Genomic DNA, 17,786 nt, shown 5'->3' with positions numbered 1-17,786 from the left:
TAATTTTCCCTTCTGTTTTCTTTACCTCAGAAAAATCACTTCCATGGTATTGCTAAAGAAAATTAAATCCTGGGTGTCTGCTTTATTTATTAACTGCGTGATAATAACATGGGGCATAATACATTTGTCAAAGCCCCTCTCTACTGAAGTATAATTTCAGCTGTCAGCCTCTTTACAATTATGTTTATATTCAACACTCTAGCTGTCTTTGTTTCTTGGAACACATATAAGCACACATTTATATATTCTCCCCAAATCTGTCTAAATTCCACCTCTGTGAAGTGTTCTACACAACCCCCCAAGAAGGAATCGTAGCCATAGCTAACATACTTAGTCATTCTCCACAAGTTTTATATGAATTATTTGAGAGATTTAAGAATTTTCAAAAATGTCACAATAATAACTGTTTTATCTTTTTACACCATAATTATGATTTGGAGCATTGCTTTTCTTATTTCATCCAAGCCTACCACAACTCATGAATAAAATATGACAACTTTGATAGCATCCATCGCTGTGGGTTCATCCGTAACAGCAAACGTGCTTGGGGTACTAACAGCTCCCTTTTGCTCCATAAGCCTTTGTTTCTGAAAATAAGCTTTTATTTAAATAGAACCACCACATGTGTCCCCCTTTTTTGCATTTCTTGCCGTTAGCAATAACACCAGCAATAATGTTTACTTTTTTTTTAATGACTACATTTTGAAACAATTAGGATGGCATAAAGCTAGAAAAGCTGAATATCCCATCTGAAAGCTGGTACTCACAAGACATCAAAAAGCATTAAAAGCACTGCCGGCATCAGAGAACAAAAGGCTAACACAGAGGACTGTGACTTTTAAATTTGTGGGCAATGCTATTAAAAAAAAAAAAAAAAAAAAAGAAAAAAAAAAAAGAAAGAAACTTTTTTTCCTGGCTTCATAATTAATTACAGTGAAGCAAACCTAAATAACTTCCCCTATTTTCATAAGATTACTGTAACCAATACCACACAGCAGAGCCCTGCTCCCTCAGCTTGTCATTAGAGTCCTTTGAAAGGAAGACTTGAGATAAAGTGTAGTACGTGAGGTTTCCAAATCATCGGCATTTACTAAATTATTCTCTAGATGTCACGTTTTAAGGCTGTGCTGCTTCATTTTCTAAACAGCATGATGAATATCTGTGGAGACCTCCACAGACCAAGAAAAACCATGACACACGCATAAAGCCCACTCTCCTCCCACACATCTTGGCTTGGTTATTATCCCTACTCCCAAGAACAGGCTCTAAAATTTCAATATCGTTATGCACAACGAGCCAAAGCAGAGAGACAGAAGCAGAGGCAGGTCTGTGTGCCATCTGTAGATGGCCTTTCGTCACAGAAACAATGAGCATTTAACCTCTGAGATTTGGTTTTATGCTTGTTGCACTCTGAGAGTCTTTGCTGCCTTATGGGTTACAAAATACAAAAAGAAAAAGAAAAGGGAGGGGGGTGATGGGGAGCAAGAAACACAACAAAGCTTTACAACAGAAACTTGTCCGCTGCAGGAGGTGCCTGTTCCCACTGATGCCAAGTGGAAAACTCACAGCTTCAAACAGAGGCATCACCCGGATGCTCAGGGGGGGCTTGGGCTCAGTAAAGTAATCCTATGCTACTTTTTCCTATTTATGGCATGGAGGATCAATGAGAGACACAGCTGTAACTACGTACAAGAAACACTATCAAGCAGGGTGGGAGGATGGGGGACAAGAAGTGACATTTTGGGGAAGCAAGAACACCAGCGCTCAGCCACAGGGTTTATTGGGTTTATTGTCAAACACCACAGTCACATCAGTGATCACAGATCCCTCTGTTGTCACAACCACAGAATCAGCTCTCTCATTTTAGCAGGTACACAGCCTACATAACTACTGATTTAGATGAATGTTTCAGTGGACACCAGGTGCCAAAAGCACTTCTTGTCCGTTTATTATTAAAAAAAAAAAATCTAATGTTCCACATTTTATATCATTGAATAGGCTACAAAATGCAAGGCAATCACATGATATAATGCCACAGACCAGCACAGTTTGATATGATTACTTCACACCATTTATGTGGCAAAAATGAAAAATAAGAGGAAAAAAACGTCCCCCTCGTGTCATTTATACACCCACACTGCAGGTGGCAAGATTAATCTAAAATTTGGCATAGAAGGAGTAGGTTGAGGCCTCAAGTAGCATCTAATTTTTATTCTTGATAGGTAGTTGAAGGCAGCAGGGTTTTTCACCACAGGAAGTGGTCCGTGCCTGGCTCTTGCATTTAGTCTGATTGTATCTGCCTTTGTGTACCTTTTTAAGGCACAAAATCTTAAAAAACAATCATCACCATCATCATTACATTCATCTGACAGTAATTTTAAATAGCACCACGTCTTTCCAGGCAAAAGATGTAGCTCTGCTTAGAAGTAATTTAATCAAGCAGAACAAGCGTAAATACTCCTCTCAAATAGGTATTAATAAATTTCCATTAAAATTGTTTTGAAAATTAGAAGTCCCCTCCTGAGGACAAAAGCACCCATAAAGGGCCACTTGCCTCCATGGCCTGCAGCGAGAACCCAGTTCTTCAGCACTGCTTTTCCCTCCCTCTGCGTTTTGAGAAGCGTTCATTCCACAGAGCCAAGCACCGCTCCATGTCCTCTCCTTTAACCCAGCACCCATCCAGCAGCCCAAACCTGCAGCGTCAGGCTGTGGCACGGGCTTGCCCTGAGCTCAGGCAGGATTCCCCCCGAAAGGGATACTCGGCACTGTGCAGGACTCGCTCCAAGGAGCAGGCTCAGCTCTGGCACCGCAGCTCCCCAGGGCTGTGGCTGGCACTCAAGCCTGCACTGTACGGTATTTCAGAATGCCATCCTTCCTCTGGTTTAACCCTCCTTTTCTCAACAAGTAGTTAATAAAACCTGATTGCATGCAGAATGATAAGACTTAAGAGTATCAGCTCACCAAAATCCTCTGCAGAAGAGAGAGAATTTTTGTTGTGTTTCCCTTCTGATAAAGGTAGAAGAAACTCAGACTGTTATTCCTTCTGTTATCTAAATTGATTTACTTCCATTTTAAGGACCTAGATGGTCATGCCGTGGGGAAGCATGCGGCACTTACTGGCAAAATCACAAACTAATTTCTCTAGCCCCCTCTCTGCCCACTGAAGAGTAGAGACCTTTTGTTTTCTTTCTGCTTATCTTCATTACAGGACTTTGTCAACAGGTTGCCAGAAGCATTTGAGGCTTTTAGCATACTACAGAAATACTGAAGTGCTTCTCCCACATCCCCCTTTGTACTTACCACAGTGGCAATGAAGATAGACAAGCAGCACAATTATTGTCTCCCAGGAAAGCAAAAATAACTGCCAAGGACAGAGTCAATGTGTGCTCAGAATTCTTTCCTAATCATTACAGACATGATGGGAAACCCAAAAAATGTCAAGTAACAGAAGGCAGCATGACAACATTCAGGATAGGAAAAAAAATTGGAAATTGGTCACTGTAATTCAGTGCAACTAAGTTTCTGTTTTAATTCATACTTACCTTTTTTTTTTTTTTTTTTTTTTTTGAGGGGGGGGGATACTCAACAAGAAATTTTGCAAGGATTTACAATTGTATCTTCAGATCAGTATGTTGGATTCGTTTTCCTCCTAGACAACGCTCTATCATAATTCAAATTTAAACAACAGTGGAAACAGCGAACGCTGGATGGGTATATATGAGTATTCTAAAAACTACTTCTGGGCACTGACAAAGTTAACAGTAGTTTATCTATCTTCAGAGCCTCAGAGCATTGTTCGATAATTATGTCTCAAGTGACCTTTAATTTCTTCCACTGGAGATGATTCATTTCACTCATTCCCACCCAGCTCGCTGTATTTTGACTCCAGTCATTTCCTTCTGATGGAAAGGGTCAGTTTTACACAAGATAAAAAACCACTTTGACTAATTATTTCATTGCCACATAAAAAAAAAATACACTGCATATACCAAACACATTAAAAGATTAGCTATATTAAAAGAACAAATATGAACAAGAAGTTAGAAGGCTGTAAGCTTTCAAGTCTCCGATGGACACCTAGCTCAGCCCTCCAGAGGTACACGTTACAGTACCACTTTCAATTGCAGGATCACATGCTGCTTTCCTGAGGGTCCCCCTGCCTCAGTCAGGGCACAAAGAACAAAGAGCAAACGATACCTGTGTGACAAACAAGGATTTGATGTTTTATTTTTACTATTCGAGGCAGACCTTGAACAGTAAATTCACCAAGTTCAAATCCTTCTCTGAAGACAAAACAGAGCATGACCAAGTTAATTATTCCAGTGCAGTATCTGAAACTCGACAATTAATTAATTCTTTTCACACCAGTGTTGTTAGAGCAAAGGGTATTAGTACCTCAGCTTTACAGGTGAACAACCCAAGCAGAGTAAAATTAAGGTTCCAAGTCATTAATTAAGTACACATTATCCTAGCTTTATCCTCCAAAAACATTTGTTAAAAATTAGCACGTCACAGACACCCTACAGCACTGCCAAATCCGAGCTTCCAGTGCTTGTTCCCTGTTACGCTGCCCTAGTGCTGTCTCTGCTGTAAACAAACCTTTACCCAAGTCTCACACATCCAGCCTGAGACCTCAGCCCTCAGGTTTCTCATTCAGGCACGAGCCCCTCACCTCTGTCCAGGCTGCTTCTCCCCACCACTGCCTATGGTTCCCCTCACCATGTTCTTCATCCCTGCACCCGGCTCCCTTCCCCTCAGCTCAGCGTCCTTGTACCGTCCTTGTCACTGCTCTGCCCGGCCGTCACCAGTTTGCTTCTTGGCCTCAAGCTCCTCACCACAGCTGCTTCTCTCCTCTCCCCTCCATCTCCCAGTTTGAGTCCCAGTCTCCTTGCCCTGCCTGTCACAGTTAATCTCATCTGACTGCTGCTCACCACCCACCTCCCAGCACCAGCCTGCGTCCCTCGCCAGCTCTCAGAGGAGCCGGTTCACCCCAGCTGCATTATCGTCTCTACACACCCAGTCCTCGCCCCGAAATTCCCAGATTGATTTCCCTCTCTTTTCAAGCTTTCACAGAGGTCTGGAAAGGAAGGGTGGAAAGCTGGAGAGCAACCACGATCCCTAAAAGAGATCGAGTCCTCCCTCTCTGTCCTGACAGCCACAAGCCACACTTTGCTCCGTCACCCTCAGGCACAGCCAGCCCAGCTGCTCTGCAGGAACAGCGTGCAGAGCCACCAAGGAACAATGTACACCCAGCCACACAAACCATCCGGCTCTTGTATTTAGCCACTGAATACCTCTGGTATTTATTTCACCTCTTATTTTATCAGTTCTTTACAGCACAGCTTTGACAAAGAGCTGAAAGCGGAGGGAACTCTCCAGCAGCTCTGAAGGAAACGTTACTGCGGGATGAGGGCAAGAGGCTGGCTTACATACTGTTTTTACATACAAATAGAAAAGATTTTTATTTTTACCATAGCAGACCTTCCCTCCTGAGGTTCCTTTAACTCTAGACATGGGCATCACAACAAACCTGAGGTAAAATCCAAAATCCACACCTCCCCAGTCAAAACTGGCATTGACCGACACAACAGGGTGCAGAAGAGAGAAAAACACCTCACCGCCCACCTTCAAATAAAAAATAAAGAAAGAAATAAATTAAAACTCCACAAGTTTGAGGAGCTTTCAGAGTTTCCATGGAGATATACCTGTGCCAGAGGTGAGTGCTGAGGGGCTGGCAGCAGAGGGGCTGCAGGGTGTCTCTGAGGAGACGCAGCCGGTTCCGGAAGGTTCTGGACGTTCCGAGGGTCCCACTCAGCCCCTCAATCACATAAATGGTGCCCTGGGGAAAGCGTGCTGAAGAAAAGGCAAAAACCCACATGCATGAGGGGTGCCACGAGCAAATGACCACACAGGCACTCAGCTATGAGCTGAGGCAATGGATGGGCTCTACTTGATTTAAAAAAAAAAGTTAAAAAAAAAAAAAAAAAAAAAAAAAAAGTTTCTTGCCTTTCCACACATGCAAGGGTGCCTGTGTGCTTTGGAGAGCTCTCCTGAGCACAGGAGGGAGGGATGCAGCAGGGAGAAGCCTCTGGAGGCTCAGGACCAGTGCTGCCCCAAACCTCTGCAGCACCCCAGCGAGGCAGGATGCCTCAGGCACCACCATGCGAGGAAGCAGCGACAGAGCTGCTCTGCCTCACCGGAGCTGAAGGCAGGATCAAGACTGAGCCAGCCATGGTGTGCCCTCCCTGCTTCTTCTGAAAGATTTCTGCTTTGTAGAAACAATATCGCTTACACTTCGCATTTGCTATAAACATACTGGAGAAATCACCAAAACCAATGACCCTGGTTGATTGTCTTACATATAGAGGGACAAACACCCTCAACTCTAAAATTAAACTTCATCTCTCCCACTCAATACAATCCTCCGTGCTGTCCACCCCAGGAAGAGCAATTGCACATTTCCTCCCTGAGCCATTATCTGCTGCCTTTCATGCAGTCCCTGGCTCTTTTCTGAGCTTCACAGCCTGAACACCTTGCACATCACACTGGCAACACTGAGCTTCAATGCCTGGTGTGGAACAAAGCCTCAGCGGAAGGGCACAGCCCACAGGCTCAGGTGAGAAGACACACACACACACTGATGAACCAAGGCAGCAGCCTACCTACTCTCCTGACCCTTGAATGGGGTCTGGAAACACCTCCACTCTCTGAGCATGTCATTAGCAATTCAAGGAGGAAGGTATCTAAAAATCAGAATCCATAACATCCTGAGAGGAAACACCTATGAAGAGCATGGAAGTGCAAGGGAGCCTGCCAGAAGGCGCCTCTTAACCCCCAAGGCTGCAGCTTTGCTCTCTCTTTTGGCCTGAAGCAGGACAGCCCTCTCATTTCAGAAACTAATCAAGATTCACTCTTTTCTCACAAAAAGATTAACCTTTCTCTGTTCTTCAAGATACTTGTTATTCTTTCACCTTTCCTGTCAGAGCCGTGACTGTAAAGAAAAAAACAGCAGTCACCAGTAAAGTGGGAAGAAGGAGCGCAACCAAACCCTGTGCTGCAGGAGATGCAGGCTGGATGTTTACCTTACAAATCCAGCAGTTGTTTAATAATAATAATAATTAAAAAAAAATAAAAAATAAAAAAATAAAAAAAAGAAAGAAACAGACAAGGGAGAAAGGACTATATATAGGTAGACTTTGGACAGTTCTTGGTGGTCTAAGTTGCCAAGTGCTACACGTAGTATACATAGTAAAAAGATAGTTCCTAATTTAAAGGTAAAAAATACTGCCAGATTGTGAAGAAGGGGAACAAGAAAACCTTAATAAACTTCTTGTGGGAATTGCTTTATAAGTAAAGGCTTTAAGCCTCTATCAGTTCAAAAGAGATGCTGAGGGAAGAAGAATTAAAAAGAAATGTGCACAGCTGACAGGTTATAAAAGGAATAAAATTTTACTTCCACAAGAAGAGAGCACTGAACAAAAGTCACTGCTTAAGATAATCACATAATGTAACAGTTAGGCTGAAGTCTGGGCTCACTGCCTAGGAGCAGAATGACCAGTCCAACACCAACTCCTGCCTGATTTATAACTAAAGCCTTTCTCTGCCACTGAACTTAAGGTTCCGTTGAGGTTTCCACCCACAGGTGCAAAACAAGCCCTGCTTCTCTGCTACCTGAAACAGAGCATGGGATGGAGTTCCACTATGCAGGCCATTGTTCAGCCTGCTTCTTATAATCATAGAATATCCTCAGTTGGAAGGGACCCTTAAGGATCATCAAGTCCAACTCTTGACACCGCACAGGTCTACCCAAAAGTTCAGACCATGTGCCTAAGTGCACAGTCCAATCTCTTCTTAAATTCAGACAGGCTCGGTGCAGTGACCACTTCCCTGGGGAGCCTGTTCCAGTGTGCAACCACCCTCTCTGTGAAGAACCCCCTCCTGACGTCCAGCCTAAATTTCCCCTGCCTCAGCTTAACCCCGTTCCCACGGGTCCTGTCACTGGTGTTAATGGAGAAAAGGTCTCCTGCCTCTCGACTCCCCCTTACGAGGAAGTTGTAGACTGTGATGAGGTCTCCCCTCAGCCTCCTCTTCTCCAGGCTGAACAGGCCCAGTGACCTCAGCCGTTCTTCGTACGTCTTCCCCTCCAGGCCTTTCACCATCTTCGTAGCCCTCCTCTGGACACTCTCTGACAGTTTCATGTCCTTTTTATACTGTGGTGCCCAGAACTGCACACAGTACTCGAGGTGAGGCCGCACCAGCGCAGAGTAGAGCGGGACAATCACCTCCCTTGACCTACTAGCGATGCCGTGCTTGATGCACCCCAGGACACGGTTGGCCCTCCTGGCTGCCAGGGCACACTGCTGGCTCATATTCAACTTGCTGTCTACCACGACCCCCAGATCCCTCTCTTCTAGGCTGCTCTCCAGCGTCTCATCGCCCAGTCTGTACATGCAGCCAGGGTTTCCCTGTCCAAGGTGCAGGACCCGGCACTTGCTCTTATTGAACTTCATGCGGTTGGTGATCGCCCAGCTCTCCAACCTATCCAGATCCCTCTGCAAGGCCTTTCCGCCCTCATTCGAGTCCACAACTCCTCCAAGTTTGGTGTCATCAGCAAACTTGCTCAAAATACCTTCTATTCCTACATCCAGATCATTTATAAAAATATTGAAAAGTACTGGCCCTAAAATGGAGCCTTGAGGGACCCCACTGGTGACCGCCCGCCAGCCTGACGTAGCCCCATTTACCATAACCCTTTGGGCCCTGCCCCTTAGCCAATTGCTCACCCATCGTATGATGTTTTTATTCAGCTGTATGGTGGACATTTTGTCCAGTAGGATCCTATGGGAAACCGTGTCAAAAGCCTTGCTGAAGTCCAAAAAAATCACATCAGCTGGTTTCCCTTGGTCCACCATACGGGTGATCTTATCATAAAAGGAAATCAGGTTAGTTAGGCAGGACCTACCCTTCACAAACCCATGTTGGCTGGGACCAATGACTGCTTTGTCCCCCAGGTGCACCTCAATAAGTTCGAGAACCAACTTCTCCATGATTTTACCAGGCACTGACGTGAGACTGACAGGCCTGTAATTGCTAGGGTCTTCTTTCTGACATACTTTCTTGACATACTAAAATGTATACCGCGGTCCTGTTTGAGGAAATTCAGTATCTTCTTGTGACGTTGGAAAGATAGCATTCACAAATGTTTTTATGCAGTGTTTGTAAGACATTATCACAATGCATTATCATGTGGATGAACAACATTTTCAATATATTTCTTTAAGGTAGATTTCCAGCCCACCCCCGTAACTGGTTCCCTGAATTCTTTCGGTTTCCAGCTGGAGGTGAGGAGATGTAGGGTTGGACACCGGGACTGTGGGAGCACCTTTCCCAAGAGCACTCTAGTCACAAGTCTTCACTCACTCTCCTTTGTCCCTTGCTGCTGGGACAACCCATCTGGACAGAAGGATTTTTTTCCCACTCCTTCCGTAAAATTAATGATAAATAAGACCAGAATTTTAGGGATCTTATGAGTTAGACCATTTTCAGAGTTGCAACTGTGAGTTAGATAACGACATTTCATCTAATTCTCACTGTCAGCACTCAGACAGTTTTGTTCAGCGTTTGTATTTTTGTGTGTGTTGTTTTTTTTATTATTATTATTATTATTATTATTCCCTCACCCCCATTTCACAGAGAATGGAAGTGAAACACAAATAATTGAACTGATCAATCAAAAATCCAGCTGAAATACTCTAATAATCGAAGATAAAGCCCAACAGGATCACCCAGATGATTGCACTTAATTACAGGTTTCTATGCTTTTCTGAATTAGGAACAGACTTGCTTGTCCAAAGGCAACCCACAACTCTCAATTGGCACTTTGGTTCTATCATGCTGTCACACAATTTGCAACGGAGCTGAATTTGATTCTTTGCCTGTAAAACTGTTTTACATGGAAATCTGAGTCTCAGCTCTTACTACCAATATTATTATCAAATCAGAATACTTCACTGAGGTCACCTTGGACTGAAATTGCCAACCTTCCAGGGAAAAGAGTCCTTCTACATTTTCTCTACTATCAATCAAATCACGAGGTACTCCCCAGAATCTTTTTTAACAAACAAATCGCTTCCTTTAACAGAGCTAACATCACAGATTTAAAAAAAAAAAAAAAAAAAAAAAAAAGTCAATAAAATTAATAGTTTCACTTTCTCCTGTGCCTCTCTTTCTTCCCATCATTTTTTTTTTTTTTTTTTTTTTTTTTGGGGGGGGGGAAGGGGGTAGGGCTCTAAACACAACTCAGAGAGTGCCCAAAACTCATAAAGCTTTCAGCATCAAAAAGCTCAATTCACAGAAAAAACATTGCCTAGGAAAACAATTCACACTGACACTACAGCAGTATGCAGAACTGTCTGAGTGGGGGTAAAATTACCATTTCTCTCCCTCACAGATATAGACTTCCAGGGATGCACAAAGCAACACACTCAGTTTGAACAGCTCTAGTAAAGTCATTTTAGAAAACACATCTTACAAGACAAAGCGTTCCTTGGGGAGCCTTTGTGTAAGCTCAGAGCCCCATTACGTTGCTGTAAGGACATGGCAAAAGAAAGGGGGGGGCAAAACTGCCCCCATGGAAGCTGCACGCCGAAGAACACCCTCACGAAATCTTCTTTTCTTTTCCTAAACCAGGAAATCCCGAGTGGTGAAAGCACACAAGTGAAGAGGTCTCCTGCCACGGCTCCCTGTTCAGCAATCAGCCTGCCAGGTGAGGCGAGACCTCCCCTGCCCAGAGCCCCAGAGGTGATGCTGGAGCAGCAAGGCACAGCACTCACCGACTACTGGCATGTGATAAGAACTGATCAAAGCAAAGCTCTGTGTAAAGAAAGGGCTGCCTCTTCGACACTGGAGCAGCAGGTCCAAGAGGATATAGACATTTCTGAACGAAGCGCTAACTTCCAGTCTTTCCTCTCCCCGGGACTGTCGCCTTGTTGGGATTTTTGTGAACTTCTACAGGAAAAAGTATGATTCCTTCTACCTGAGACATAGCAGTTGCCCACACATCCCTCTGGGTTCTGTACTGGTTTTACTGTATGGGAAAATACGAATCAAAATTAAGTGTCTCCTGGTTCCAGGCAAAGGCCTGGCACACAGCCCAACTGTAGCTGTGAAGTAAGTCACCTGTTACTAAAAGGGAATTCATACAGCTGCCGACATACTGCTGACATTTAACAAATAACAGATACGAACAAGAAGGGAAGCAGCCAACAGGCAGCCTCAGACTTCCATCCTGCCTGACAGCAGTAGAAAAAGATCCCTCACAGACCTCTCTCAGGATGGAGTAATTCTCCAAAGGTCTCCGGTCTTCTCCTAGCCCAAGGGCTTAAGTGAAGACGGTAACTTTCCCAAATCATCTTCCAAGAAGCTGTGTACGAGAGGCAATATCCAAGCATAGGGCTATTTCTGTGTGCATTTACAAGGATAATTTGTTTGGGGAATTAGAAAACAACTTTATTTACTTACTTACATATATTCACTTTATTGTGAACTTCTGTTTAGTGCTTCTGTGTACATCTATCTTTGGATTTATCTGCTCACGTGAACTTTACAAGCTGTATGTTTTTTACACTAGTCTTCAGGTTCGTAAACTACAGATGCAATTTTTCAAGGGAAAAAACAAAAGAATAAGAATAAGCATAACATCTCCACCTCTAGCCTTTCAAAACTACTTTCAGTATCGAGGGTTTCAGTCAGTATCCCCAGAAACACACCTCAATCCTTCTCTCTGCAGCTCTGAGCACCAGTCTCTGAAAGCTCAGTGCAAGAGTTCATCAGGGCAATTGCAATTAACTGCACAGAATGGCAATTGGAAATACTAACATATCTTGAGTCAGTTAGGCCTCTGCAGTCTTTAGAGGAATGACTGTACTTCAATACTGTTCATCCATGACACATAAAACTGTAGTCAGGGGTATTAGAAGCAAAACAATCAGTATCTTTAAATGATTACAATGAACATTGTTGATTAACTTAATGCCCATCTTCTGGGCATCTATCTAGCAAACAGTGAAAATTGTGCTACTCAGCATAGCACAGATTGGAAATATGACTGACAAGATCTTAGGTCTCCAGAAGCATCTGCTATGGCACCTGAACCGGCTTTGGCCAGGTAAAAGTCAGCTAAAACTATAGACCCACTTCTTTTATTACTTGTACTAAAGTCAGTTGGTATTGCAAATCCAGAAGTAAAACAAAATGAGATCATAATCTTTTGCCTCTAAGAACAGCCACAGAGGAGAGAGAGCAACAATTAAGACACTAACATACCCACTTGAATGCGTAATAAAAGCACAGTAAAGAAAAAACAAACATTGGACGCCTCTGCAGTAGAAGTGCTCCTAACTGTTCTTTAATGTTTCTCTTAATCCCAGGTGATAAAAAAGTCTCTCTCACCTAATAAACCTATTGTACAGTCTCAGTGCTACCCCTTGTTGGGACTTGATCTCTTAATCTTGGTCTCACCTAAGACCACCATAAAACATGCCGCATTTCAACGGCTCCTCATCGACCTAGAGGAGAGGGGAAAAAAATAAAAAGTGGGAAAAAATAACCCCTCACAAGCATTATCTTAGAATATTGAATGAAGAATAATATTACAATTCAAAGTGATTTATTCTATGCCTGGTACTGATCTCTGACAGTTAAGCATGGTCCGATTTTCTCACTTTAACAGTTCTCATACAGTTGATGAAAGGTTTGCTACTTGTTACTAACTGGTGGCAAGACATTAACTGCCTTCTCTTACCTACATAGCTTCAGCTTTGTGTCTCTCTCGCATTTGTACAATGACAGAGATAGTGCCCAAGAATACAACAGAGCCCACGCCTGGGGCCACTTGGACATGCTAATCTGAAAACACGTACTGGAAGTGTTGTAAACCTACCCAAACTACTTCCCCTAGAGACCTCTAATCTCAGTGACCTGACAGCCCACAAAAAAATGCCATACGCATTTCAGCAAAAGAATTACAGTTAAGACTACCATTACAGGGCATCGGGCGTCAAAGCTCTTAGGAGCTCATGAAGTTATAAGTGGGAAAAGAGAACCAAGGATGTGTGTCTTACCTTGAAATAAAAATGCTTTGCTGGCATTGTGTAGTCCTGACACTTGCGTTACCCCAAGGGTTGTATTCACAAGATCCAGTTCTGTGATTATATCAATCTGTAAGTCAGGATCCATTCCAAATCCTATAGCTGTTGGAGGGAGAGAAGAAGAAAGGGAGACTTGAAGTTAGATCAATTTTTATTTCAAATCAGGTAATGAAAAGAAGGGAGAAGTACAGGCATTTCTAGTATCTTCACACACACACACTGTATACAGTAATTACTTACAAGGCAGTAACTCTGCTGCAGGAAAGAAGATATTCTTTTCTAATTATTTCAATTAAACTCTTTTCTTTCCATAGATTTTACTGTGCACAAGTTAAAACGTTATAAAACTGATTACATTAACCCAGCATCTTTTTGAGGCTGAAAAGTAATAAATAAATGAAAGCATAAGCACCTATGCAAAAAGATGAAAGAGATTTGCAACACTCATCTATTGGCTACATGATTTCCAGGGAGACGTGAAGGCTGAAAATTCCTCTCACATTTCATACCTAGCTGTGACTAACAGAACAGGCCCTACAGCTCAGTCTAAACATTATCTATCTTCCCAACTGGACAAAATGACCCTGGAGGAGATATGGTAGCAGGACAAAAGATGCCATAATCAAAGAGCCCTGAGTGATTCACCAAATTGTTTGATAACGCTTATGAACCATGTCTTCTACATTTAAGCGCAGCCAGTGCCTGCAGAGCATGTCAAAGCCTACCTACAAACAAGGGATATTCATTTACCTAAACCAGCAGTAGCACCTTCTGGTCTGCAGTAGCACCTACTGCAGAAGCATGAGTCTAAGCCCAAGATTTAGGAAGGGCTCATGCCCAAGAAAAGGCTGCTGCTCCTTGAATTGATTGGGGAACTAATGGAATTGACAGAAAAGACACGTATTCAAGCAGTTTGAAGTTACCATGTTCAAAAGTTCAGGGCAACCTAACGGCCACGGCACACCAAATTCTTTCAACTTGTCTCCTTTTTCAAGGGATGGAAAGAGGCCAGCCTGACCACAGTCCCTCTCAACATAGCAATAAATATCATATAAGACCTGTGCCAGAGAGATAGGCTAAAAAATCTCACACAAGATCCAAGCACTTTCCTAATGATTTTTTTTTTTTTTTTTTTTTTTGCTAACGTCATTAGTTACAGGATCTGAGAACAGAAGCCTGATACAGCCAAAGTCAATGACAAAACTCCCACAGACTTCTGAGGAGCAAGGATGTTACCTGCAAAGCACATCCAGATTGATTTCCACTGAGTGGACATCATGTTCAGATCTAAATTGATTCATTTAGTATTCCAGGACTGTGCTTCTGGATCAGTTAAGCTGCAAATACTCTACTTTGATTCTTTGAAAGGCTCTAAGAAATTACTGAGGTGTACAGAATGAACAAGAAGTTACGTATTCTACTCATAAATCAACTGTACCACAGTGTTTCTCCTTTCTTTCGCTTGGGTATTAAAACTTGTCAGGACAACAGCTGTACTAATACAGAGGACACTATTGCACATCGAGCTGAGTAGCAAAAAACCTTGAAAAGACAGCTTTAAAAGGGCTTCATCAACACTACTCTACAATGAAAATCAACACCTAGAAGCATTTGGCCAAACTGATCCTCCAAGAACGCTGACATATCGAAGTGCAGACATGCACAGTGTTTCATAAGGATGTGCGGATAAGTAGCTTTTGTAGAAACTTTAGATCAGAGAATATGACACCAGATAGAATTATCCAAAAGCAACACCTTCCCAGATACTCAGCAACATCATCAGGTTTTAGTATCAGACACGAAAGCAGCAAAAAGCTACAGCTGATGCTGTGCACGCTGACGGACCAAGAACACACCTTCCCCTTCTGGGAGAAACACAAGCATGGAAAGCACAGCCAGCCAGCTCTTCTGGTCCCAAACCGCGCTCACAGTCAAAATGCTACTGAAAAAATATACACGTCCTGCTGTAGCCAACATTAGCCAGAAACTACTTGCTCTTAAGCACACCTGCCTGCAGTCATCAAGAGAACTTACCTACCACTCCATTTCCAACCTACAGCAACTCTTCTAATGCAAGGGCTGCAACCCCTTGCAGCCCTTGACACAGATTTGTATATACTATTAGACACGGATTTGTATATACTATTAGAGGGAACAACCTTTCTGGACAAAATCATAAAAGCAAAGGATGTTTTAGAATAAAAACAGAACAATTTCTTATTTCTACCAAAGGATTTTATTCAGTTTATTTATTTATTTATTGTGTGAACTTACTCATCTGAGAGTCTGCTTTCCCTGCTGAGAGCAGAGTATGCTGTTCCTTGTTTGAAAGGGGTCGGATCTATCTGGAGCAGCAAAAACCTACTGATTCGAAGACAGACTAAGTAGGGACTAAAACTTGCTCAATGGAGAGGACAAACAACATCCAGCAGGACAAATCTTGACCCCATTAACATCAGTGAAAGCTCCGCCACTGACATCAACAGGATGAGGACAGAAACCGCATCTAGCAAGCCTATGCCCTCCCATAAATCACAGGAGCTTCGCTGCTCCATTAAAGCTGTTTATTCCAGCCTGAGTACCTGGGGCTCAACAAGTATACATAGATCACTGTGGCTCCACAGGCTTCGATTTATGCCAGTGAAGGGTCTTGTGTGACAACTTCAGTGTGCCCCCTTCCAGCTTTTGAAATGCTTTCCAAAAAAAGGAGACTATTTTTAATGTCACAGCAACTATTTAGGAAGAGCCTAACACTGCTTAAAATACTTAGTCATTTTTAGTCATTTTCCTGTGCTGCCTCTTCAAGCTGCAGCAGGCACTCAAAAGCCTAGTTAATAATTAATAAACAACAAATCAGCAGCTTCAGTGCGATAACTAAGTCTCCTTTTCCCCTGTGGTCTCCCACAGTCTATCAGAAAGATACCACAGGCATATCAATGGCACTTGCATCTAGTGTTTTATGCTGCCTCCCTTCAGCAGGAGAGGAGGCTGGCAATACTCCTCCTTTCTGAACTAAAAATTAACCGTCAACCTGTAAGCTCTTCCTGAAGAACCGTGCAAAGCTCGGGCCTGATCCTGACTGATGTTGCTTTCAATTCCTATTTAAAGTAATTGGGCCATTCTCCTTAAACCAGGGGCTTACACGAGCAAGACTCCAACTAATTCAGACAGGAGGCGGGCGCAGAAATCATCTCAGGACTTGGTGGATTTGGCCCAATGTGAAGTGAAGGCAGTACAGTAGATTAGAGGATTAAGCCATATAATTATGAATGATGTCACTAGGAAATCCCTAAACGAAATTAATTCCGCCTTACGGCTCCGACAGCTCGCGTTCTCTGCTTGTGCCTCTATCACCAGCAGTCATGCCAGGCTCCATGTAGGCAGCGTGCAGCCGCACAACGCATGCAGCGCGCTCCTGATTTCCGTGGCACCCTACGCAGGAGCTGTTTGGGGATGGAGAAACTTTTAGGTCGGCACAGCCGAGTCGCGTCCCTGCATCCGTGCGCGGTCATTCCGAAGGGAAGGAGCAGGCTCTACGAGGGGCGTTTTGCTCTCCTCTCTCCCTTCGGCAGCAATTGTTGCACACAAAGAACTTTCCGAGTAGCTTCGCGATGCCGAGCGGAGGAGTTTGGGAGCCGCTGACCCTTCCAAACGTCTGTCTGCATCCTAGCGGTAACGCCACTGAGAAAAGGGCGAGCGCTACCTTCTCCCAACTACTTCTATGCCGCACCCCTCGAGACCGGTGCGTTTTGGCGAGCCAACCCTACGAACGATTTTCAAGCCGCGATTCCTGCGTGGTTCCCATAATCGCGCAGAGCGATTTCCCGAGGCACAGCGGCGAGCAGCACGGAGGGACGCAGGGCGGCCCCGGGGCAGGGGCGAGAACAAAGCCCCGCCGGGAGCAGGGAGCAGGGCTCGGTGCCCGGCCCCGCAGCGCGCACGGCACCGGCCGGCACCGCGCACCGGCGGCCGCGTCTCGCCGGGACGGTACCGCGGACAGCTCCGGGACCCCGGCTGGGTTCAGCCCGGCCCCGGGAGACGCCGCTCCCGGCAAACTTTCCCACGCCCACCGAGCGGCCGCGCCCGGAGCCCCCCGCCGGGACCGCGCCCGGCCAAGGGGGACCCGACCGGCGGCGCCCCGCGAAGTTTCCTCCCGGTGGGGCGGGCGGCGACCCCCGTCCCGTCCCCTCTCATCCCATCCCATCCTATCCTCTCACCTGCCCCGGCGGCGGCCGCCCACGCCCAGAGGAGCAGGAGCAGACCCATCAGCGCGGCGCGGCGGCGGCGCCCGCCTCCCTCCTCCGTGCCGGCAAGCTGCTGGGGAGCGGAGCGGAGCCGAGCCGAGCGCAGGCTCCCAGGCACGGAGCGGCTCCGGCTCCGCCCGCTGCCCAGGCGCGGCCCCGACGCCCCCGCGGCGGGGGCTCCCCGCCCGCCCCCCGCCGTGACGCGCGGCCCCCCCGGGCCTCGCCAGCGCCGCCGCCCGGCCGCGACACGGAGCGGGGAGCGCCCCCGGGACCCCCGGCCCCGCTCCGCTTTGCGCTGCCGCCGCACGGAGCGGCTACGAGCGGGGAGAAGCCACCGTGCGGAGCTGCCGGTGCTCGGCGCTAAGCGTGCCCGGCCCCAGGAAGCAGCGCCGGG

General features: G+C 45.2%; 1 protein-coding gene across 1 annotated transcript in view; it reads right to left on the bottom strand.

Moving 5' to 3' along the window:
• The window catches only part of NELL1 (neural EGFL like 1), a 284,886-nt gene extending 267,404 nt beyond the window's left edge, over positions 1-17,482 (bottom strand). Inside the window, exons 1-2 of the mRNA XM_082762270.1 lie at positions 17,366-17,482; positions 13,122-13,250 (exon numbers count right to left, since the gene is read on the bottom strand). Of these exons, the coding sequence (XP_082618396.1) occupies positions 13,122-13,250; positions 17,366-17,414 (178 nt within the window). The 5' untranslated portion in view covers positions 17,415-17,482. The remainder of the gene's footprint in view (positions 1-13,121; positions 13,251-17,365) is intronic.
• Positions 17,483-17,786: the final 304 nt, after the last annotated feature.

This window comes from Aythya marila, assembly GCF_965140915.1.
Source record: "Aythya marila genome assembly, chromosome: 5".
NCBI classification, from domain to species: Eukaryota; Metazoa; Chordata; class Aves; order Anseriformes; family Anatidae; genus Aythya; species Aythya marila.
This window is presented reverse-complemented; position numbering and strand designations above follow the sequence as displayed.